General features: G+C 41.3%; 1 protein-coding gene and 1 long non-coding RNA gene across 7 annotated transcripts in view; both read left to right on the top strand.

Moving 5' to 3' along the window:
- The window catches only part of LOC105481220 (ubiquitin specific peptidase 37), a 125,916-nt gene that overhangs the window by 92,456 nt on the left and 7,384 nt on the right, over positions 1 to 26,076 (top strand). For all 6 annotated transcript variants that reach the window (XM_071073383.1, XM_071073385.1, XM_071073381.1 and 3 more), the window contains 5 exons: positions 1,950 to 2,091; positions 4,070 to 4,325; positions 13,577 to 13,743; positions 19,455 to 19,515; positions 23,216 to 23,331. In XM_071073383.1, the coding sequence (XP_070929484.1) occupies positions 1,950 to 2,091; positions 4,070 to 4,325; positions 13,577 to 13,743; positions 19,455 to 19,515; positions 23,216 to 23,331 (742 nt within the window). The remainder of the gene's footprint in view (positions 1 to 1,949; positions 2,092 to 4,069; positions 4,326 to 13,576; positions 13,744 to 19,454; positions 19,516 to 23,215; positions 23,332 to 26,076) is intronic.
- On the top strand, positions 4,335 to 7,319 carry LOC139357220 (uncharacterized). The gene is made up of 2 exons (XR_011610063.1): positions 4,335 to 5,614; positions 5,713 to 7,319. It is a non-coding gene; the product is annotated as an uncharacterized lncRNA (long non-coding RNA).

Below are 26,076 nucleotides of genomic sequence, written 5' to 3'. Positions count from 1 at the left end.
CCATAAAATGACATTTGGGAACTGCTATTTTCTTTTCCTCCTGTTAATTATTTTTCAGTGCAATTAAAACCAGATGACTAACATGACTAGAAATCTGAAATGGTACCGATATGAATACTCTTACCCGTTCTCAAGATACAAATGAGCAATACCACTTGGCTGCTTAGAAAGTGAGCAAGTGATGCATTTACAGGATGAATATTTTTCATTGCTACAGGCAAGCTGCCTTCTGTAAATATAGTAATTATTAATGGAATGCACTCTTTATGTACCAAGTCACTGTAGTTGCAAGAAAGAACTGATTTCATTGGGCATCATTGTACCTTGGCATGGTCATCTGTTCTCCAGGGTCTACTGGTATGAAAATTTGGGAGTTGATCAATAAAGACTGATTAGGCCCTAGAAGACTTGTCATGCCGATCAAACTTAAAAGAGGCTGAGTTATGAACCAGAATACCATTGATTCTTCTACAATGTCCTTTGTCACATTTGACCCTGGTGCAGTGGTAGCCAGGTGTCACCCTCCTTCAGCAAAATATTCATCTGGATAAACAAATTAATATGTTCAGGTTAGCTTGGTGAGCATGAAATCTGAAATGAGGAGTTAAGATGGCTAATTGGCTATTATACTAAAAACCCTTTTGAGCACATAATGGGAGGCTTTTCACGTGTTCAGGCTGGAGTGCAGTGATATCCTGGCTGCCCTGAGCCACACACTATATTTGGGCTTATCACTGACCACTTGCCTCTTTTCTTTGATCTACATTGCTATGTAATTTTCCTGATTTCCACTTTGGCCTCTTATTTCTTGGTGCCATTAGTCTATATGTTTATTTTCAGTTTTGACATTCAGGTTAATTGTATTTCCCAGTTTTCATTTTATATATATTTTTTGTATTGCATATGAATTTATGTTAACCTCCATCAAAGAAAGTTCTTGTTCTTTGACCTTTACCACTTTTTTCTTTAGTTTATTTTCGGCTTACCTAGAAGACAACACAGTAACACCTTACTTATCTGGCATCATTAAAGGATTCCACATAAGTGAATTTTTATATAACTGAAGCTTACCCTTTTAAGCATTTATCTTTTAAAACATTTTTAACAGTTTGGATGAAAATGTTTCTAAAATATATTATGCTATTCCTTACATTCTTAAATAAAATAACTAAGGATAATTTAAGTATATCTTAATGACTTAAAATCAGCATTTTAAGTATCAATTATTGCACTGTGTTTCAATATGATATTGCCCTCAGAGGCTCTTATTACAAGACAGTTTGCTTTTACATTAAATGACTTTATAGTTCTTGTTTGCTTTTCTTGTGGTTATTCTTTCTCATTTCTTAGCTCTCATTTCTTGATGAACTTGATATACTATTTTATACACCATTTCCTGGGAAAGAAAGGGTCCCTCTAAGTACATGGGTTTTGGAACTGCCTTCCTCAGAAGCCTTTTTTTCTTACTTTGGAATCCCTATGTTCTGGAAAGTAGAGGTTGCCAGAAGTCTGACCTACAGATAAGTGGATAAGTGGAATGTTACTGTTATTTTTAAAGTGCATGGGTCATAATTTAAAAGATCACAAATTAGTCTTCATGCACTTTGTTGTCAAAAACATTTATTCATTGCTATGCCTGCATGAATTCAGTAGCATACTTTATAAAGACAATAGCAAATTTCATTGGGGTTGATCATTAAAAGAAAAAAGGCACAACATGATTAGTTTACTGATGATACGTAGTAGCATAAGAGTTGTCCAGTTTTCAAAGCATGGCTCTTTTGGAGTGGGGCAAAGGTAATGCTGAAATATACCTCTTTTGATGCATCTTTTTTTTCTGTTAAGTAATTTTCCGTAATGGAAAAGCAATTTGTTTTGGTATTTTTACATCAAAAGAATAACAAAGACAAATGTTTATCAGACTTTTTTTTTTCCCCCTTAAATTACAGGAAATTCACCTTCAAGTCCAAGAGTTCCTTGGCTTTATGCCTTGATTCAGACAGTGAGGATGAACTAAAACGTTCAGTGGCCCTCAGCCAGAGACTTTGTGAAATGTCAGGCAACGAACAGCAGCAAGAAGACCTGGAAAAAGTAAGTAATATTTTCTTAAAACATCTGACAAAAATTTGTTTAGCTCTTACTGTCCAAACAAATGTCTTTTATAACCATCATCAAACTAATTAATTTTAAAGAAAATGCCTTCTCTGGCTACAGAAATCAGTCTGTTTACAGATGGATCAAGACTTACGATAAATTAGTTGTTCTGAACAAATTACTTTCTTTTTTGCCCTTCAGAGCTACTTTTGCATATTGGTCCTCAAATAATTACTTGCTTTATTTTGGTAGCAGCATTGTTTATTTGTTTGTTTGTTTTAAAGACAGGGTATCGCTCTGTTGCCCAGGCTGGAGTACAGTGGCATAATCATGGCTCACCACAGCCTCATCCTCCTGGGCTCAAACAATCCTCCTACCTCAGCTCCCCAGGTAGCTGGGACTACAGGCACACACCACCGTGCCTGGCTAGTTTTTAAAATTTTTTGTAGAGACAAGGTCTCACTATGTGGCCTAGGCAGGTCTAAAATTCCTGGACTCAGCTTCCCTAAGTGCTTGGATTACAGGCATGAACCACTACTCCCAGCCTGTAGCAATTGTTTTTGTGAGGGAACTGTAGTAAACATTTTACATCAACAGAGCAACCAAGTTATCTAATTGTTTAAATTATGGATTTATTAATTGGCTTAATATATAGATAATTATATGGATAGTTAATGCTTTGAAGATCTAAGCTTTTCTATGTGTTTACATTATCTTATGCAACTGTATTTTATTTTAAGCCTCCTTTTTAAATAATAGAATTATTTTAGTAGTTATTTTTGTTCTGAGTTGTTTCCTATCTTACTTTAAAGCCAGAGGTAGTTTGTGGTTGCTCAACTTGAATGAGAAATGAGTGAAAGTCCAAAATTCTCCCAGAAAACAATTTTTGAATATTTACATAATCTTTTTTTTTTTTTTTTTTTTTTTGAGACGAAGTCTTGCTCTGTTGTCCAGGCTGGAATGCAGTGGCACGATCTTGGCTCACTACAGTCTTTGTCTCCCAGGTTCAAGTGATTCTCCTGCCTCAGCCTCCTGAGTAGCTGGGATTGCAGACGTGCACCACAACATCTCCCTAATTTTTGGATTTTGGTTTTTTATTTTTTATTTTTTTTGAGACAGAGTCTCACCCTGTCACCCAGGCTGGAGTGCAGTGGTGTGATCTCAGCTTGCTGCATCCTCCACCTCCCAGGTTAAGGCGATTCTCTGTCTCCCTAGTAGCTGGGACTGTAGGTGTGTGCCACCACGCCTGGCTAATTTTTTTATATTTTTAGTGGTGGCGGGATTTATCCACATTGGCCAGGCTGATCTTGAACTCCTGGCCTCAAGTGATCTGCTGGCCTCAGCCTCCCAAAGTACTGGGATTACAGGCATGAGCCACCACGCCCGGTCCAATTTTTGTATTTTTAGTAAAGACAGGTTTTCGCCACGTTGGCCAGGCTGGTCTCAAACTCCTGACCTCAGGTGATCCGCCCACCTTGGCCTCACAAAGTTCTGGGATTACAGGCGTGAGCCACCTTGCCTGGCCTTCTTTACATAATCTTGATGTCGTTTTTATTTTTCTCATTTATTATTAATAAGACCAGCTAACATTTATAATGGTGTAATAAGCGTAATGATGGAATATTTACTGTATAATCTAAATATATCTGGAAGAAAATAAATTGAAAATACTTATAGAGTAATTATCTCTGAGTAATCTATTTTGAGTGAATTTATCTTATTATTTTTACATATTTTCCAAATTTTTACAAAATTTATACTTATTTCTATCAAGAAAAAATAATCGTGTATTCTTATATATTTATTTTTAAAGTTAGACTCACCATTTAGTTTATATATGAGTTATTGATTGTTAAATAACCCAAAGCATCAAAGAAAGGAAACTTTAGAAATAAAGTTGCTACTTTAAATGCTAACTAATATTGCTATATTTATAAGTATTCTGGTTTCTTCTAAAAGTAACTCTCTTCTTCAGGATTCAAAATTATGCCCAGTAGAGCCTGACAGGTCTGAATTGGAAAACTCAGGATTTGACAGAATGAGCGAAGAAGAGCTTCTAGCAGCTGTCTTGGAGATAAGTAAAAGAGATGCTTCACCGTCTCTGAGTCATGAAGATGATGATAAGCCAACTAGCAGTCCAGATACTGGATTTGCAGAAGATGATATTCAAGAAATGCCAGAAAATCCAGACACAATGGAAACTGAGAAGCCCAAAACAATCACAGAGCTGGGTAGGTTTAATGAAGATTAAACCTCTGTTAAACAAAACATAACTCTTTCAAAGTTTCGTAGTGACAAATGAGCTCCAAATAACCGGAGATAAATAGAAAAATTAGCTGAGCATGGTGGCGTGTGACCCTTATCCCTGCTACTCGGGAAGCTGAGGCAGGAGAATTCTCTTGAACCCAGGAGGCGGAGGTTGCAGTGAGCCAATATTGTGCCACTGCACTCCAGCCTAGGCGACAGAGTGAGACTCCTTCTCAGATAAAAACAAATAAAGGGAGGTGAAGTGGATCTGTATATAACAGGGCTGATGGTATTTTCATTCTATATTATAAAAAGCTTTAAAAAGTGAGAAGCAAATATTGTGACTAGTACACAGATACTAGTGGTAAAGTATGCCGTATCCCTTTAGGTATACATCAGTAGGAAAGCTAACCTTCTTATGTGCATTTAATATATGTTTGTGTCAGTTCTGAGGTGCTTTTCTCACCACTGCTGTTTAAGAAATTCATGGCCGGGCGCGGTGGCTCAAGCCTGTAATCCCAGCACTTTGGGAGGCCGAGACGGGCGGATCACGAGGTCAGGAGATCGAGACCATCCTGGCTAACACGGTGAAACCCCGTCTCTACTAAAAAATACAAAAAACTAGCCAGGAGAGGTGTCAGGTGCCTGTAGTCCCAGCTACTCAGGAGGCTGAGGCAGGAGAATGGCGTAGACCCGGGAGGTGGAACTTGCAGTGAGCTGAGATCCGGCCACTGCGCTCCAGCCTGGGCGACAGAGCGAGACTCCATCTCAAAAAAAAAAAAAAAAAAAGAAAAAGAAATTCATATAATTCTTTCATTTTCCTATATGGGAATTTACACCAGGTGTTAGGGTGTGAATAATTCAAGTTCTCCATCCCCTGCACAGTGCATTACTTAGTTTCTATGTTTAGATATATTTAGATACACAACTACTTACCACTGTGTTACAGTTGCCTGCAGCACTCAGTACAGTAACATAATGTACAGGTTTGTAGCCCAAGAGCAATAAGCTATACCATATAGCCTAGATGTGTAGTCAGCTATACCATCTAGGTTTGTGTTAAGTATGCTCGAAGATGTTCGCACAAAGATGAAATCACTTAATGCAATTTCTTAGAATGTATCTTCATCATTAAGCAACACATGACTGTACATAAAATGCTATACTATTTTTTTGGTAATTTTTATTCATTTTTTTGTTATCTGAAGCTATCAATGGGAACAACAGAGCTGAGCCATCCTGCCTTCTACTGTGGGTATTTTGAAACTTTTAGGTAGATGACTTTTACTGTCTTTTCCTATGACCAGTTCAAATTTTTCTCTCTTGATAGCCCCAAGATCTAAACAACTGTATATTGCTAATGTGTTTCAGGTACACCAAGCATAGGATTTTGAAAATGAAGAGAATACTAGAATATCAGAAAATTATTTTCTACATTCTCATAGTTGGAACCTCTTCAATTTTAAATTATTTTGCATGCAAGTAAAATAAGAATTAGTATATCCACATTTAACCGGAAACAAAAACGTGATGGTTTTTATACACAGGCATTAATTTTTTCCTTCTTCATACAAGTATCATTATGCAGTCCCCTTATTACATTTATAATCACTGCCCTTAGGTATCACTGGTTAATATTGGTGCTTTTGTCCCTTCCTGATTTATTTCCTGCTTTCTGCTCTCCTTTTCAGTTCTTTGCCCAGTCCTATAACTTCATAAAATTAACAAAGGGACAGCTACAGGAAGAGGTAATATGTAGCAATGTCCTATATCATGCACTTCAAGGGAGCTACAGTTTTTATAGCGTGAAAGGAGACAAAGTAGTTGGAAATGGCAGTGGGTAATAAAGAGGAAACCCACCCTGTAGCCAGGCTCTGGGGTATGGGGAAAAAACAACCTATACTTCAAAGAACACTAGAAAAATCCATAATGGGAGGCTTTAGAAGAAAAACTGGCCCTGACTAAACACTAAAGAGACCTGACAACCAAATGTAGTGAGTAACCTTAGGAGTCTAGGTTAGAAAAAAATTCTACAAAAAATATTTTGGAAACAACTGGAAAAATGAGAATGTGGGCTATAGATTGGAATTATAAATAGAATTACTGTTAATATTCTTAGGTGTGATAATTGTTATGTAGGAAAATGTGCTTTTTAATTAAGAGATTCAGGCTGGGCTGGGTGTGGTGGCTCATGCCTGTAATCCCAGCGCTTCGGGAGGCTGAGGTGGTGAATCACCTGAGGTCAGGAGGTTAAGACCAACTTGACCAACGTGGTGAAACCCCATCTACCAAAAATACAAAATTAGCTGGGCATGATGTTACATGCCTATAATTGCAGCTACTTGGGAGGCTGAGGCAGAAGTATTGCTTGAACACAGGAGGCGGAGGTTGCAGTGAGCCAATATTGCACCATTGCACTTCAGCCTGGGCAACAAGAGCAAAACTCTCTCTCAAAAAAAAAAAAAAAAAAGGCCAGGCGTGGTGGCTCACACCTGTAATCCCAGCACTTTGGGAGGCTGAGGCAGGTGAATCACGAGGTCAGGAGATCGAGACCATCCTTGCTAGCACGGTGAAACCCCGTCTCTACTAAAAATACAAAAAATTAGCGGGGTGTGGTGGCAGGGGCCTGTAGTCCCAGCTACTCGGGAGGCTGAGGCAGGAGAATGGCATGAACCCAGGAAGCGGAGCTTGCAGTGAGCCGAGATCATGCCACTGCACTCCAGCCTGGGCGACAGAGCGAGACTCCGTCTCAAAAGAAAAAAAAAGAGAGAGAAAGAGATTCAGGCTCACGTGCTTTGGGGTAAAGTATTATAATATAGGCAATTACAGTGTATTCACATGGCTCCATAGAAAAAAAAGAAAAATGTGAGTGAGTGTGTATACACACACTCAGTCTCCAAAGACAGCCTCTAGTGAACCATAGCTACCACTATGCATACTCTTGTATAGACCTCTTCACAGTGAATTTGGGAAGGCTATGTGAGTGCAGTAAAATGTGATTGAATTTATTCTGTGTCAAGTTTGTGATTAAACATTAAGGTGGCCTGGCAGCTTCCCCTTTTGTGCTTTTGGGAACCCTAGGCTGCTGTGTAAGAAGCTTGGCTGCCCTGCTGGAGAGATCACATTGAGAAGGAAAGACTCGTGAGATCACCAGAAGAAAGAGGATATCTAGCCATCTAATATCCCCAGCTAATCTTTCTTTTCTTTTTTTTTTCCCTGGGTGGGACCAAGTCTCTCTCTGTCACCCAGACTGGAATGCAGTGGCATGATCTCAGCTTACTGCAACCTCTGCCTTCCAGGTTCAAGTGATTCTCCTGCCTCAGCCTCCCAAGTATCTGGGATTACAGGCGCCCGCCACCACGCCCAGCTAATTTTTTTTTTTTTTTTTTTTGTATTTTTAGTAGAGATGGGGTTTCACCATGTTGGCCAGGCTGGTCTTGAACTCCTGACTTCAGGTGATCCACCCCCCTCAGCCTCCGAAAGTGCTAGGATTACAGGTGTGAGCCACTGCACCTGGCCCCAGCTGATCTTTCTAACCAACACCACAAAGATGCCAAAGGAAAAAGAGAAAAATCAAGGGAGACATGTTTTTTGGCCTGAGCAGTTGGATAGATAATGGTATCATTTGCTGATATGAGGAAGGCATAGTTGATGAGACAAGGGAGGAATAAAAATTAAACAGGCAAATGGAGATTTCACCTAGTCATTTCAATATACAAGTTTAAAACTCAGGGAAGACATTCAGACTAGAGATATGAATTTGATATTTTGTCAGTTTGTGAGGCTATAGTAATACATGAGATCACTTAGGGAGAGAGCTTAAGTAGAAAAGACAGTCTGAAAAAGTGTCATGATCCCTTTCTTTCAGCAGCCTGTTTTCTCAGTTTCTGATCTTAATTCCAAAATCTTTTCTTCGACCCTATTTTGACTGCCCACTTATAGAAGTCATTACCCTAAGACCAGTGCTTCTCAAAGTGTGAACTTAGATCATCAAATATAATCTGTGAACTTCCTGGAAATGCCCATTCTTGACACCACCTCAGACCTACTGACTGAGAAACTCTGGATGTGGGGCTTAGCAGTCTGTGTTTAGATAGGCCCTCCGAGTGATTCTCATGCAATACTAAAGTGTGAAAACCACTCCCCTAGACTTTGTCATCATCAATAACTGTACCACCTTTGAAATCTTTGTTTCAAATATCCTTGCCTAATCCTTCTTTCCACCCAGCTTACCTAGTGTCCTATTCTGACTTTATTACTTTATTTTTATGAACACTGCCAACCCATTGACTCTTACTTTTTTGCTATTCAGCACCTCCCTCTTATCATTACTTCCTTTCTTAGGCAGCCACATGCCATATTTTGGTACCCTTTTATCTCCTTCCTCTTTTCTTCTGTTGCAGTAGCCTGACAAAACCCAAATTCCCAACTCAACTAGCTACTTTTTCCATACCTGCACCTAAGTTGCTGACAGTTGCTAAAGAAAATCACAAAACTGTGTTGAGTGAACTTTCCTTAAACTCAGGACTACACTCTTAAATGGGCACTAAATGCTACTAGTCAGTTCGGTAATACTTTGTTTTCTCAGTCTCCATGATGTCTTCCTGAAATCTGTACTTCTTTCTCTCTCTTTCTCCCTCCCTCAAATATGCCAAGGCCATTCTCATCTCAGAGCTTTTGCACTTAAGCTCCTTGAGGGCAAGCACCATGTTGCTTTAATTATCACTATATCCCCAGCTTCTACAACAGTGCTCGGCACATAGATTCTCAGTAAATATCTGTGACTTAACAGTTGCACTGTCTTGTGAATCAACTGAGGAGGGGTAGGAATACTAAGTAAGGTTTCACAGTCTCTAGACACTAGCCAGAAGGAATAGTGTGTATAAAGACTCAGAAATGAGAAAGCCCACAGCAAATTAGTGGACCTAAAAGAAAGTTCAGAGTGATCTGTGTGACTGGAGCATATGGTTAAAGGGGAAATGCAAAAGATGAGACTAGAGATCTAAGTAGTCTCTGGTTTTTGCATGGCCTGAAGCCATGTTTAGGAATTTGGACTTTTGTTTCAAAGGCATTAGGAAGTTATTGGATATTTTAAGCAAACAATTATTTTGTAAGGATTTATGGTTGAAGAAAAGACCATTCTGGCTACAGAAGTTAGAGAAAAACTATAGTAATACCTGAGACCTCTTAGGAAATTGTTGCAGTAGTCCAAACCAGAAGTTAGTGGTGTCCTAAGCCAAGGTTTTGGCTTGAAAAAAAAAGTTGATGGATTCAAGAGATGGTTAGGAAATAATCATTTATCTTATGTGAGGAGTGAATGAGAGGGAGAAGTCAAATATGATCCTCAGATTTCTGTCTTTTAAAAGAAACTGTGGAAAATTATCTAATTCACTGAAATATAGAATATCAGGAAGAGAACGCGTTTCAATTAGGGTGTGGGGAAGAAGCAAACAGTGTATTCAGTGTAAGAATGTTCAGTTAAACACATGAATCCCTTTTGATCCATTGTGCAATCTTTAAAAGTGATTATTTCATGGCCATGTTTGTCCCCGTAGATTTTTAAATAGGTTCTGTATCTGTCTGATAATCTTATCCTGAAGACAAATGTATATTGACTTTAGCATCTTCAAGGAAACTTCCTTGATCTGCTTTCTAACACATGAATTAGTTACTAGTATAATCCAGGATTGTCTGAGGTACATTGAATCATTGAGTGCTCAAAATTATTGGTTAAGAAAAATTATTCGTCACATTTTTGAGTATGTTTTGATAATAAAAGTAATAATACTCATTTTATACTCTAAAATAGCAGCGTCAACCCGCAAGTCTTCCTTCCACTTGAAATGCTCATCATCAGTTAACTTTGCATATCTCAGTTGCAAATTTCCAAAACAGATAATCTAATTGGTTGAGTCAAATAATCCATTCCCAGTTCAGCAGGCTTAGATGGGAGAGACAGACAGGGTCATGTAGACTTCCAAGCTGCCCCTTCTAGGCCATGGGAAGGGTCGTTTCTCCAATAATAGAAGAAAGGAAGAAATTATTGACATCTCTAGGATAATTGGTTTTTGTGTGTTTAATTGGGATTATCTGTAATATAATTTTTCTGAACAATTGGGATTTTTCCACCAAATGCTAAGTTTCTTTTCCTCTTTTAATAAATATTCAGCAATTCAGTACAACTCAAAATGCTAACTTAGAATCTAAAGCCAAGATGCTGTAAACTTCAGAGTTACCTGTGCTACAGAGAAATACAGTATTAGGGGCCGGGCACAGTGGCTCACACCTGTAATCCCAGCACTTTGGGAGGCCGTGGTAGGTGGATCACCTGAGGTCAGGAGTTCAAGACCAGCCTGGCCAACATGGTGAAACCCTGTCTCTACTAAAAATAAAAAATGAGCTGGCTGTGGTGGCACACACCTGTAATCCAAGCTACTCAGGAGACTGAGGCAGAAAAATCGCTTGAATCTGGGAGGTGGAGGTTGCGGTGAGCCGAGATTGTGCCACTGTACTCCAGCCTGGCCAACAGAGCAAGAGTCTTTCTCAAAAAATAAAATAAAATACAGTATTAGGGCAGCTAAAGAGCATATACAAACTCAGTAACAATATGCATAGCATGAGTATATAAAGGTAATTCTTACTGGCCAGTTAAATACTTTTTGATGAGGAGGTTTACTTAGTAATGTTTGATATAGTTAACGCTTGTATTTGTATTGAAAATTACTGTGGCCCAGGCATTGAAAATTACTATTACAGGTGGCTCAATCCTGTAATCCTAGCACTTTAGGAGGCCAAGGCTGATGAATCACCTGACGTCAGGAGGTCAAGACCAGCCTGACCAATATGGTGAAACCCCGCCTCTACTAAAAATACAAAATTAGCTGGGCATGTTGGTGCATGCTACTTGGGAGGCTGAGGCAGGAGAATCCCAGCTACTTGGGAGGCTGAGGTAGGAGAATTGCTTGAATCTGGGAGGTGGAGGTTGCAATGAGCCGCAATCATGCCACTGCACTCCAGCCTGGGCAACAAGAGTGAAACTCCATCTCAAAAAACAAAAATAATAATAATAATAATAAAGTTATTATGAAATGGCTGGGTATGGTGGCTCATGCCTGTTAATCCCAGCACTTTGGGAGGCCGAGATGGGCGGATCACTTGAGGTCAGGAGTTCGAGACCAACCTGGCCAATATGGTGAAACCTCGTCTCTACTGAAAATATAAAAAATTAGCCAGGTGTTATGGTGCACACCTGTAATCCCAGCTACTGGGGAGGCTGAGGCAGGAGAATCGCTTGAACCTAGAAGGCGGAGGTTGCAGTGAGCAGATACTGTGCCACTGCATTCCAGCCTGGACGACAGAGCAAAACTCAGTCTGAAAAAAAAAAAAAATCGTGAAATGTTATTGCTCTAACAATTCAGATAACCAGAAGAAAATCATAACTATCCTGTTTATTTTAGCTAGCCATAGTCTAGAAATTGAGAAGGAACAGGCCGGGAGGGGTGGCTCACACGTGTAATCCCAGCACTTTGGGAGGCCAAGGTGGGCAGATCACCTGAGGTCAGGAGTTCAAGACCAACCTGGCCAACATGGTGAAACCCTATCTCTACAAAAAAAATATAAAAATTAGGCCAGGCATGGTGGCTCATGCCTGTAATCTCAGCACTTTGGGAGGCCGAGGTAGTCCAATCACGAGGTCAGGAGTTCGAGACCAGCCTGACCAAGATGGTGAAACCTCATCTCTACTAAAAATGTAAAAATTAGCCAGGCATGGTGGCTAATTAGCCAGGCATGGTGGCCCGTAATCCCAGCTACTCGGAAGGCTGAAGCAGGAGAATCGCTTGAACCCTAGAGGCAAAGGTTGCAGTGAGCCGAGATCATGCCACTGCACTCCAGCCTGAGCAACAGAGTGAGACTCCATCTCAAAAAAAAGTGTGTGTGTGTGTGTGTGTGTATATGTATATATAAAGTGTGTGTATATATGTGTGTGTATATATGTATATATATACATATATGTGTGTGTATGTGTATATATACACGTGTGTGTGTGTATGTGTATATATACATGTGTGTGTGTATATGTATATATACACAGTATATGTGTGTGTATATATATAAATTAGCCAGGCATGGTAGCGGGCACCTGCAGTCCCAGCTACTCAGGAGTCTGAGGTGGAAGAATTGCTTGAAAGAGGCGGAGGTTGCAGTGAGCCACTGCACTCCAGCCTGGGGGTAGGGGGAGGGGAGGGGAGGGGAGTGGGGATTTCTTACCTTCCTGAATGTTTTAAACATACACTGTATGTTGCCATACACTCTTTTGATTTAGATATATACAATCCTTGTTTGATTATTAATGTTTAAACACGTGTTCAACATACAGTGTGATAAATGGGGAAAATCGGGCAGGCACAGTAGCTCACACCTGTAATCTCAGCATTTTGGGAGCTCAAGGTGGGCAGATCACCTGAGATCAGGAGTTTGAGAGCAGCTAGCCAATGTAGTGAAACCTCATCTCTACTAAAACAAAAATCAGTTGGGCGTGATGGCGTGTGCCTTTAATCCCAGCTACTTGGTGGCTAATGCACGAGAATTGCTTGAACCCAGGAGACAAAGGTTGCAATGAGCCGAGATCGTGCCACTGGACTCCAGCCTGGGCGAGAGAGTGAGACACTGTCTCAAAATAATAAATGGGGAAAATCTCTTGATCGTTTTGGCCTAATTCTTTCTTCATTTGCTCTAAACAATATTTTATTTCCAGTACTTGGTCAAGTGACACTATGACCTATGGCTGTTTTTTCTTCCCCATCTTTACATAGTGTGTTTCTGATGATTAATTAACTTTTAGAACCATTACTGTAGATCATTTGTTCTCAAAAGAGAACAGTTTTGCCTTCCAGGGTACATACGGTAATGTCTTCATTTTTGGTTTTCACAACTGTAGAGGGTGGATGCTACTGACATTTAGTAGGTAGAGGCCAGAAACACTGCTAAACGTTCTACAATGAACAGGACATACTCTTTTCCCCTCACCCCAACAAAAGCTTGTCTCACCCAAAATGTCAGCTCTAAGGTTGATCAACCCTGACGTAGATCTAGTAAGGTGAAATTGTATGTCCTAAGCAAATTATAGATGAAATTAGGGTAAATTCCTTTATGAACAGTAGGTGTCACTCTAGTTCAGAAATTTCCATTTATTAGAGAGGATTTTCCAAATTAATATTATGTTCTGCTTCCTCAGATCCTGCCAGTTTTACTGAGATAACTAAAGACTGTGATGAGAATAAAGAAAACAAAACTCCAGAAGGATCTCAGGGAGAGATTGATTGGCTCCAGCAGTATGATATGGAGCGTGAAAGGGAAGAGCAAGAGCTTCAGCAGGCACTGGCTCAGAGCCTTCAAGAGCAAGTAAGAGATATTTATATTGCTACTTTCTCTGTACTTATCTTTCCTGAGAAATAGAATAATAATAATTAATGTGTTGAGCACTTACTATGTGTCAGACGTTGTTCCAGATGATTTACATACAGTAAGTCATTGGGGGAAAAAAAAGACTTGTTTGAGGCAGGGCTTGGTAGTTCATGCCTGTAATCTGAGTACTTTGGGAGGCTGAGGCGGGCAGATCACTTGAGGCCAGGAGTTTAAGACCAGCCTAGCCATCATGACAAAGCCGTGTCTACTAAAAATGTAAAACTTAGCCAGGCATGGTGACACATGCCTGTAGTCCCAGCTACTTGGGAGGCTGAGGCAGGAGAATCACTTGAACCCAGGAGGCGGAGGTTGCAGTGAGCTGAGATCACGCCAGTGCGCTCCAGCCTGGGTTTGAAACAGGTACATGGGTAGTTTTTCTTTTTTTGAAAATCCAAATGCAATAAAATGTATTGTTGGTTACCTTTCATAACTATAATTCATTGCTTGCGAAAACAGGATGGGATATTGTAGATTATTCCTAGTCCAAATTTATTTTTTTTTTTTATTTTTATTTTCTATTTTAATTTTTTAGAGACAGGGCCTTGTTATGTTGCCCAGGCTGGTTTTGAACTCCCGGACTGAAGCAGTCCTCCTCCTTTGGCCTCCGAAAGTGCTAGGACTACAGATGTGAGCCACCATGCCTGGCTTCCCAGTCCAGCATTATTATGCAAGCTGTAGAAACAGCCAGTCTACCACCATGATTTTATAATAATATTTTAAGGCATTGTATTTGTTTTGGTTATTTTCTAAGAATATAAATTTTTTATGAATTATTTGAACATAGAATTATCAGAAATAGTATCTAAAATCTAATTTTCAGATTTTAGTGTTAGAACATTTATCTGCCTGTTTATTTATTAAGATAGGGTCTTGCTCAGTTGTCCAGGCTGGAATGCAGTGGCTTGATCATGACTCACTGCAGCTTCAAACTCCTGAGCTCAAGCAATTCTCCTGCCTAGGTCTCTCAAGTACATGGGACCACAGGAGCACCCACCATGCCCAGCTCATTTTTTTATTTTTAGTAAAGACAGGGTCACTGTTGCCCAGGCTGGTCTCAAACTCCTGGGCTTAAGCAGTCCTCCCACCACAACCTCCCAAAGTGCAGGGATTATAAGCATGAACTATTTGCACCCAGCCCTTGCTCTTTTCTTTATGTAGTAACCTATTCTTCAGTGTTCACTTTATGCCACTTGTTTTCCACTGTTACAATTACCTGAAATACCAGATTTATAGGCAATAGGATCTGACTTACAGGTATGATAGTTATCTAATCCTGTGCAATCCCAGTCATGTTAGTAAACATTTACCAAGACTCCCTAGAATGAATGGGTAGGTTTAGTGCTTGTTTGAGGCCTGCTTTGGGTTCATCAGATAATCAGGTTAAGAAATCTAAGCTGGGCACTGTGGCTCACGCCTGTAATCCCAGTACTTTGGGAGGCCAAAATGGGTGAATACCTTAAGGCTGGGAGTTCTAAACCAGCCTGGCCAAAATGGTGACACTCTGTCTCTACTAAAAATACAAAAATTAAGCTGGTGTCGTGGTATGCGCCTGTATTCCCAGCTACTCGGGAAGCTGAGACAGAAGAATCGCTTGAACCGGGATGCGGAGGTTGCAGTGAGCCGAGATCTTGCCACTACACTCCAGCCTGAGAGACAGAGCAACACTCTTCTCAAAAGAGAAAAGAAATCTATTTGGCCAGATAGGGTGGCTCATGCCTGTAATCCCAGCACTTTGGGAGGCTAAGACAGATGAATCACTTGAGCCCAGGAGTTTGAAACCAGCCTGGGCAACATGACAGAACCCCATCTCTACAAAAAATACAAAAATTAGCCAGATGTGGTAGTGCACACCTGTAGTCCCAGCTACTTGAGAGGCTGCTTGAGCCCAGGAGGCAGAGGTTGCAGTGAGCCAGGGTCATGCCATTCCACTCCAGCCTGGGGGACAGAGGAAGACTATCTCAAAAAAAAATAAATCTAGGCTGGCGCAGTGGCTCACACCTGTAATCCCAGCACTTTGGGAGGCCTAGGCAGGTGGAATACCTGAGGTCAGGAGTTTGAGACCAGCCTGGCCAACATGACAAAATGCCATCTCTACTAAAAATACAAAAATTAGTCAGGTGTGGTGGCGCGCACTTGTAATCCCAGCTAGTAGGAAGGCTGAGGTACGAGAATCGCTTGAACCCAGGAGGTGGAGGTTGCAGTGAGCCAAGACCATGCTACTGTACTTTTGCCTGGACTATAGAGCAAGACTCTGTCTCAAAAAAAAAAAGAAAGAAAATAAATCTAATTTCTCTAGATCAGTGGTTCTGAATCTTAACTGCACATTCAAATTAACTGGGGAGCTTTAAAAATACTGGAGTGGGCTGGGTGTGGTGGCTCATGCCTGTAATTCCAGCACTTTGGGAGGCTGAGGCAGGCAGATCACGAGATCAAGAGATTGAGACCATCCTGGCCAACATGGTGAAACCCCATCTCTACTAAAAATACAAAAAAAATTAGCTGGGCGTGGTGGCACGCACGTGTAGTCCCAGCTACTCTGGGGGCTGAGGCAGGAGAATCACTTGAACCCGGGAGGTAGAGGATGCAGTGAGCCGAGATCGTACCACTGCACTCCAGCCTGCTAACAGGCAAGACTCTCTCTCCAAAAAAAAACAAAAAAAAAATTTCTTTAAAAATACTGGAGTGTTCTGCTCTGATACAATTGATCTGGAGTGTGGTCTGGGCATTTGGATCTCTCTTCTTTTAACACGGATTTTTAAAAGCTTCTCCCACTGATTTCTTTTGTTTGTTTGTTTGTGATGGAGTCTCGCCCTGTTGCCCAGGCTGGGGTGCAATGGTGTGATCTTGGCTCACTGCAACCTCCGCCTCCTGGGTTTAAGCGATTCTCCTGCCTCAGCCTCCCAAGTATCTGGGATTACAGGGACGTGCCACCACACCTGGCTAATTTTTGTATTTTTAGTAGAGAAGGGGGTTTCACGACGTTGGCCAGGCTGTTCTCAAACTCCTGACTGTGTGATCCGCCTTCCTGGGCCTCCCAGAGTGCTGGGATTACAGGCGCGAGCCTGGCCTCACTGATTTCAATGGGCAGCCAAGATTGAGAATTGCTATTTTAAAACCATTTCAGAACCAGCTGTTCTAGGGTTTTTTTTGTTTTGTTTTTCTTTTTCTTTTTTTGTAAGAAGTTCTACTCTAGCTATCTTGTCATCAAGATGGCAAACTATTTTACCAGTAATATATCATAGTCATTTGTATTGGAAAACTGTTTTTTTTTTTTTTTTTTTTGAGATGGAGTCTCGCTTTGTTGCCCAGGCTGGAGTACAGTGGCACCGTCTTGGCTCACTGCAGCCTCCCCCTCCTGGGTTCAAGTGATTCTTCTGCCTCAGCCTCCCAAGTAGCTGGGATTACAGGCACCTGCCACCATGCCTGGCTAATTTTTGTATTTTTAGTGGTGACAGGGTTACACCACATTAGCCAGTCTGGTTTTGAACTTCTGACCTCAAGTGATCCATCTGCCTTCACCTCCCAAAGTGTAGAAGACTTACATGTATGTATGTTTGTATGTATGTATGTGATGGAGTCTTGCTCTATCTCCCAGGCTGGAGTGTGGGGGCATGATCCCGGCTCACTGCAACCTCCACCTCCCACGTTCAAGTGATTCTCCTGCCTCAGCCTCCCGAGTAGCTGGGATTACAGGTGCCCAACTAATTTTTGCATTTTAGTAGAGAAAGGATTTTGCCATGTTGGCCAGGCTCGTCTTGAACTCCTGACCTCAAGTGATCCACCTGTCTCAGCCTCCCAAAGTGCTGAGATTGCAGGCGTGAGCCACTGCGCCCAGCCAAAACTTGCTTTTAATGTAAATAACCAAGGTCTGATTTCTTAGCAAAAATTCCTTTATAGTGCATAAAAAGAAAAAATTCAGCACCTTTTTTCATAGATGAAAGACATACATACTATTTGTTATCAGCTGACTCAGTTAAAACTTCTCAGATATGAGGATAGGGTTGTAAGAGGACGTGTCTTTAGTTTGGTATACCTGCGTCATTTTGTTGATAAGTAAAAGAGAATCTTGCCTTTTGGTTTCAGAGTAGACTTATTCTGAAGAAAGTATAAAATAAATTTTTTAAAGTATAAAATAACTTTATACTCTAATATGAAAGTATATTTTTTCTTATTCATATGTTGTTTGTAAATTATCTTTTCTGAAGATGACAAAGGAAATTTTTTGTTATACTCAACATTTCCCTGTCCTTATATAATTAAAATAGTCATCTAGGCCGGGCGCAGTGGCTCACGCCTATAATCCCAGAACTTTTAGAAGCCGAGGTGGGAGGATCACTTGAGGCCGAGAGTTCGAGACCAGTGTGGGCAATAAAGCAAGATCTCGTCTCTACATAAATGAAAATAAAAATAGTCATCTAGTTTGAGACATTTCAGGAGATGTTGAAGGTACTTTTTTTTGTTGTTTTTTGAGAGTGTCGCTCTGTCACTCAGGCTGGAGTGCAGTGATGCAACGTTGGCTCACTGCAAGCTCTGCCTCCTGGGTTCACGCCATTCTCCGGCCTCAGTCTCTCGAGTAGCTGGGACTACAGGCGCCTGCCACCACGCCCAGCTAATTTTTTGTATTTTTAGTAGAGATCGGGTTTCACGTGTTAACCAGGATGGCCTCGATCTCCTGACCTCGTGATTCACCCGCCTCAGTCTCCCAAAGTGCTGGGATTACAGGCATGAGCCACCCACACCTGGCCAGAAGGTACTGTTTTTTTCTAAGAGAACCTCAGATATATCAGAAAATTAATAGTCAGTGGCATTCATGTAGTATTTGCCAAGCATCCACTGTATGTCTTGGTTTCTTCAGCAAGAATAAAAATAGAAACCTATGAATAACATCTTGTGGAAATGTTCGTCTGGCCGTCTGTTACAGACTTAAGGTGAGTGATATGTTAGAGCTGGCTCTCAAAATCAGCTCAGGAGAGCAAATTATATGCCCTTCCCAACTCTGTGTTCACTGTCACGTTAGTAGCTTAAAATTGGCCATGGTGGGAGTATTTATTTATACCATGGAAATTGGAAAATGCTATAAATCAGGGGAAAGGAAAGACATAAATTTGTATCTACTGTGTGCCCGGCACTTTGTTTTGATGTTTTGTTTTTTATTTTTTTGAGACGGAGTTTCGTTCTTGTCGCCCAGGCTGGAGTGCAATGATGTGATCTTGGCTCACTACAACCTCCACCTGCCAGGTTCAAGTGATTCTCCTGCCTCAGCCTCTCGAGTAGCTGGGATTACAAGAGCCTGCCACCACACCTGGCTAATTTTTATATTTTTAGTAGAGAAGGGGTTTCACCACGTTGTCCAGGCTGGTCTCGAACTCCGGACCTCAGGTGATCTGCCTGCCTCGGCCTCCCAAAGTGCTGGGATTATAGGCATGAGTTTACATGCCCAGCTTACTTCTAAGGTTGTGTTTTAAGAGGACAATGTTGAAAAAAGTAAAGAACTTCCCCACATTCCTCAAAAGGTTATATTCCAAACATCCATCAGGTTATAGAAAGTATTCTTAGCAAATGCTTCCGGAGAAACTGATTTTATCCTCTTTAAGTAAGTTTAATCAGTACCTCTTTAAATACCTTAGTTTTTGTTCTTTTCCCTTTAGGAGGCTTGGGAACAGAAAGAAGATGATGACCTCAAAAGAGCTACCGAGTTAAGTCTTCAAGGTGTGGAGATCATTTTAATTAATTTTTTTAATGGTAAAATTACCATTCACACATAGAAGAACGTATAAAGAGTGTGTGTGTGTGTGTGTGTGTTTATTGTGGGGGATAGCGTGTGTGTGTGTATGTGTGTGTGTGTGTGTGTGTGTGTGTGTGTGTGTGTTGTGGGGGATAGCCTCTCACTCTGTCACCCAGGCTGGAGTGCAGTGGTGCAGTCTTGGCTCACTGCAACCTCCACCTCCTGGGTACAAGCAATTCTCGTGCCTCAGCCTCCCGAGTAGCTGGAATTATCGGTTGTGCCACCACACCCAGCTAATTTTTTGTATTTTTAGTAGAGATGGGGTTTTACTATGTTGGCCAAGACTGGTCTTGAACTCCTGGCTTCAAGTGATCCACCCGCCTCAGCCTCCCAAAGTGCCGAGATTACAGGCTAAAATGTGTTTTTTGATAACAAATTTGAATACCTCCCAGCTAAAGAAATAGAACCTTAGAAGTAACTTTTATATCTCTCCTTTTTGTCTTCCTCCCAGAGGAAACCACTAATCTAATGTTTATATTCATCTTCAGCTTGCTTTTTTCAAAATAATTTTTGTCGTCTATACCCATATCTCTAACAATATGTTTTTTAATTTTGAAAAATTAGCAGGAAAATCTATCATCTGTTTAATGAAAGTTATAATTTTGTCACTGTTACGAGTCCTAGAACAACATGATGTGGCTTCAGGTTCCCTGTGAATTTTCAAGAGCTTATTCTGGGGAAGTCAGTGGGCAGTCATGAGTGAGTGTATTAGGTAGCATAAGGTTCACATGTCATAGCATTTGGCAGAATTAATATGTGGACCAGGTATTAGAAGTCTATGAGATAGGAGATTGAAAGAAGTAGATGTAGGAATCTGTTTCTCAAACAGCTTTTACCTAATCTTTATTTTATCCCCTCCCCTCCTTATCCTCCAGTTTCAGAGGTACCTGGTTCCTGGTTCTTCCATGTCTTCATTTTTTTGGAGACAGGGGCTTGCTCTGTTGCCCAGGGGCTGGAGTGCAGAGGTTCGTTCTCTGTTCACTGCAACCTCTGCCTCCCGAATTTCAAGTGATTCTTGTGCCTCAGCCTCCTGAGTAGCAGGGACTACAGGCGTGCACCACCACGCCCAGCTAATTTTTTTTTTTTTTTTTTGAGACGGAGTCTTGCTCTGTCGCCCAGGGTGGAGTGCGGTGGCGCAATCTCCACTCACTGCAAGCTCCGCCTCCCGGGTTCACGCCGTTCTTCTGCCTCAGCCTCCCGTACAGCTGGGACTACAGGCGCCCGCCACCGCGCCCGGCTAGTTTTTGTAATTTTTTTTTTTAGTAGAGACGGGGTTTCACCGTGTTAGTCAGGATGGTCTCGATCTCCTGATCTCGTGATCCGCCCATCTCAGCCTCCCAAAGTGCTGGGATTACAGGCGTGAGCCACCACGCCCGGCATTTTTTTTTTTTTTTTTTTGAGACAAAGTTTCATTCCTGTTGCCCAGGCTGGAGTGCAATGGCATGATCTTGGCTCACTGCAACCTCCACATCCCAGGTTCAAGCAGTTCTGCTGCCTCAGCTTCCCGAGTAGCTGGGATTACAGGCACCCACCAGCACATCCAGCTAAATTTTGTATTTTTAGTAGAGATGGGGTTTCACCATGTTGGCCAGGCAAGTGTCGAACTCTTGACCTTAGGTGATCCACCTGCGTTGGCCTCCCAAAGTGCTGGGATTGCAGGCGTGAGCCACCGTGCCCGGGTTCCAGCTAATTTTTTGTGTTTGATTTTAGCAGAGATGGAGTTTTGGCGTGTTGCCCAGGCTGGTCTCGAACTCCTGATCTCAGGCAGTTCACCCACCAGCCTCAGCCTCCCAAAGTCCTAGGATTAGAGGTGTGAGCCACCATGCCTGGCCTGGTTCTTCCATGTCTTCTTGTGTTTTTGAACATTCAGTGATGTAAATTAGATTAGTTTTCAACTTTTCCATTGCGGGCTTGGGGTATGGCTTTGGCTTTCTTAGGTCTGCTGAGTCAGTCACACATGTATTTCCAACTTAGAATTTTGATGTTATATTCTCTTTTCCTATTCTTTGCATTCTTAGATTTTCTTTTTTCTTTTTCTTTCTTTTGAGACGGAGTTTCTCTCTTGTTGCCCAGGCTGGAGTGCAGTAGCGTGATCTCGGCTCACTGCAACCTCTGCCTCCCAAGTTCAAGTGATTCTCCTGCCTCAGCCTCCCAAGTAGCTGGGATTACAGGCATGAGCCACCATGCCCAGCTAATTTTGTATTTTTAGTAGAGGTGGAATTTACCATTTTGGTCAGGCTGGTCTCCAACTCCTGACCTCAGGTGATCCACCCGCCTCGGCCTCCCAAATTGCTGGGATTACAGGTGTGAGCCACCATGCCCAGCCTCATTCTTAGATATTCATGTGATTATAAGTCACACTATACTGTGATTTTAGTGGAGCTAATTATATATTAAAGCAAATAACCATTTATGTACAAATACTCCTGGGATTCTTTATTTAACACCCTTATGCTTCCAATGGACACATATTGTTAAAAAATATATAGATCTTATATTTGTTTAGTATATCTTAGGTGAAATTTAAGAGTTAAAGGTTGAATTTTCTTTAGCTTTTTTGGTACATTTCAAGAAATGAACTTTTTTTTTTTTTTTTTTTTGAAACAGTCTCGCTCTGTTGCCAGGCTGGAGTGCAGTGGCACAATCTCGGCTCACTGCAACCTCCACCTCCCAGGTTCAAGTGATTCTCCTGCCTCAGCTTCCTGAATAGCTGGGACTACTGGCATGCGCCACCACACCCGACTGATTGTTGTATTTTTAGTAAAGAAGGAGTTTTACCATGTTGGCCAGGATGGTCTTGATCTCTTGACCTCTTGATCCACCTACCTCGGCCCCCCAAAGTGCTGAGATTACAGGCATAAGCCACCACACCCGGCCAAGAGATGATTTAATACAAAGAAAAAAAGAACATTGACCTTTTTATAATCCTTTTTCTGTGAGGATAATTTATGTTTGCTAATGACACCAAGTACTTGAAATCTAACATATATAGCTTATATAGAATTTAGTGAAATTGGATTATATGTAAAATTATATTCTTTTCTAATTTTATGCCTTTCTTATGAGGGTTAGATCCCTTTATCATATAAATATATTTAAAAGAAAAAGAGCGTTTCTTTTACAGATACACATGTCTCCCGTGTTCCCCACGGTGGGCTGAGCGTGTTGGACCCTCTTATGTTTTATGTTTTCTTAGAATGATAAAATGTGTACCTCAAGCTGTTCTATCTTTCTAATTATATCTCTTATGTCTATTCCAAGAATTTTTTTTTTTTTGAGACAGAGTTTTGCTCTTGTTGCTCAGGCTGGAGTGCAATGGCGCAATCTCAGGTCACTGCAACCTCTGCCTCCCGGGTTCAAGAGACTCTCCTGCCTCAGCCTCCCAAGTAGCTGGGATTACAGGCATTAGCCACTGCTCCCAGCTAATTTTTTTTTTTTTTTTTTTTTTTTTTTGTATTTTTAGTAGAGACGGGGTTTCACCATGTTGGTCAGGCTGGTCTCGAACTCCTGACCTCAGGTGATCCACCTGTCTCGGCCTCCCAAAGTGCTGGGATTACAGGCCTGAGCCACCGTGTCCAGTCTATTCCAAGAACTTTTATAAGATTTTGTCTTTGTATTCTTCAGAGTTTAACAACTCCTTTGTGGATGCATTGGGTTCTGACGAGGACTCTGGAAATGAGGATGTTTTTGATATGGAGTACACAGAAGCTGAAGCTGAGGAACTGAAAAGAAATGCTGAGGTAATTGTTTTCATCCCTGAGGACAGTTGGTCAGATTCAGTGTCACTCCTCCTGCTCTTTACTTCAAAGGCCCCACTTTCAGTGTCCATTGCAGGTTCATTTTGGCCCTTGCAGTAGCCATTACATGGTCTCATTTTCTCTTGTCATTTGCTGTTCATTTTTCACATGCAAGATTCAAAACAACAACAGAAAAAAACAGGAATACATCCTGACCACTTTGTATGCATGTTAGGTAAGAACTCAGTAAAGGCATGTGTGTATTAAATTACCTTTAGTTGGCCAGGCGTGGTGACTCATGCCTGTAATCCCAGCACTTTGGGAAGCTGGGGCAGGTGGATCACCTGAGGTCAGGAGTTCGAGACCAGCCTTACCAACATGGTGAAACCCCGTCTCTACTAAAAATGCAAAAATTTTGCCAGGTGTGGTGACACATGCCTGTAATCCCAGCTACTTGGGAGGCTGAGGCAGGAGTATCGCCTGAACCTGGGAGGCAGAGGTTGCAGTGAACCAAGATTGTGCCATTGTACTTCAGCCTGGGCAACAAGAGCAAAACTCCATCTCGGGGGGAAAAAAAATTACCTTTAGTTACACTGAATAACTATCATCTTTATAGTTAAATACCAAAAACGGTTGTTGCTCACTGAAAACTGTTGAATTGGTGATGTTAATTAGGGCACATTGAACTCTTTTTTTTTTTTTTTAACCCTTTTTTCTCCCTTAAATAATTGCTTTTTCCCCTCAAATTTTGATTATCCAGGATCCTACCATCCTAACACAATTACTATCAACACTTTGACATATTTCTTTGTTATTCTCACCTCCATGTATGCTTTTTTAAAAGTCATAAGTATAGTTTTTATTTCATTTGTTTTTTTTTTTTGTTCTAGAGACAGAGTCTCACTGTGTTGCCCAGGCTGGCTTCAAACTCCTGGGCTCAAGGGATTTTCCTGTCTCAGGCTTCCAAATGACTGGGACTAGAGGCACACACTGCCGCACCCAGGTTATCCTGTTTGTTGAAGGGTAGTTATTTATAAGCTTATTTTTAATGCCTGTACAATATTGACTCAAATGAATATCCTATTTAATTTTTAGCTAACATTGAGTATTTGTCTAAGTTATTTGTAATTTTTCACTATGATAATAAGTTGGGAAACTGTATGCTTATAGCATTTTCCTTATTTTATTTTATTTTTTAATTTTTTTGAGACAGTCTCGCTCTGTCACCCAGACTGGAGTGCAGTGACACAATCTCAGCTCACTGCAACTTCCTCCACCTCCTGGGCTAAAGCGATTCTCGTGCCTCAGCCACCTGAGTAGCTGGGATTGCAGGCATGAGCCACTATGCCTGGCTAATTTTTGTATTTTCAGTAGAGATGCGGTTTCACCATGTTGGCTAGGCCAGTCTGGAATTCTTGGCCTTAAGGGATCCACCCATCTCTGCCTCCCAAAGTATTGGGATTACAGGTCTGAGCCACTGTACCTAGCCAAACACAGTTTTGTTTTTTTTTTTTTTTTAAGGCAAGGTCTGTCTGTCACCCAGGCTGGAGTGCAGTGGCATGTGCTCTTGGCTCACGCGTTCGTTTTCTATATTTTAGAATTTCTTCTTTTGTATTCTCCAGAAGTAAATTACTAAATTAAAGTTTATGAACATTTTAAATTTCTGGTTTACATATAGCCATATTCCTTCCCCGATTTTTTTTTTTTTTTTTTTTTTTTTTTTTGAGACGGAGTCTTGCTCTGTCACCCAGTCTGGAGTGCAGTGGCCCAATCTTGGCTCACTGCAAGCTCCACCGCCCGGGTTCACGCCATTCTCCTGCCTCAGCCTCCTGGGTAGCTGGGACTACAGGCACCCGCCACCACACCCAGCTAATTTTTTGTGTTTTTTTAGTAGAGACAGGGTTTCACCATGGTGGCCAGAATGGTCTTGATCTCCTGACCTCGTGATCCACCCACCTCAGCCTCCCAAAGTGCTGGGATTACAGGCGTGAGCTACCATGCTCGGCCTTCCTTCCCCAAATTTTACCTTATAGTGCTGTCTGTAGTGCATGAATATCACTTTTCAGTTTTGCTTTACCAAAAATATTTTAATCGTATTTTTTAAAATACAAAAGTTCACTCTGATCCCTACAGCAACATAGCAACTCTTTTTAATATTTTCGTTCTCTTGTCCAATGCCTAACTCTTAACGTAACTGTTTTTAATAGAGCTATAGTTACTGTGTGCATTCATATGGGTTTGGAAAAAAGGTTAACATATTCCTGATCCATGTAGTTTTTTTATATCACTGAATATTAATTTTTTTTTTTTTTTTTTTTTTTTGAGACGGTGTCTTGCTCTGTCGCCCAGGCCGGAGTACAGTGGCCGGATCTCAGCTCACTGCAAGCTCCGCCTCCTGGGTTTACGCCATTCTCCTGCCTCAGCCTCCCGAGTAGCTGGGACTACAGGCGCCCGCCACCTCGCCCGGCTAGTTTTTTGTATTTTTTAGTAGAGATGGGGTTTCACCGTGTTAGCCAGGATGGTCTTGATCTCCTGACTTCGTGATCTGCCCATCTCGGCCTCCCAAAGTGCTAGGATTACAGGCTTGAGCCACCACGCCCAGCCTTTCACTGAATAGTATTATATTGAATTGAGATACTAACCAGTCAGCTATTATTGGGTATATTGTTAGTTCCAACTTTTCACTAGATAATGCCACAGTAAATAATTCGATACATATACTCTTTCTTTTGACTTACTTACTTAGAA

The sequence above is a fragment of the Macaca nemestrina genome, chromosome 11, assembly GCF_043159975.1.
Source record: "Macaca nemestrina isolate mMacNem1 chromosome 11, mMacNem.hap1, whole genome shotgun sequence".
NCBI lineage: Eukaryota > Metazoa > Chordata > Mammalia > Primates > Cercopithecidae > Macaca > Macaca nemestrina.
This window is presented reverse-complemented; position numbering and strand designations above follow the sequence as displayed.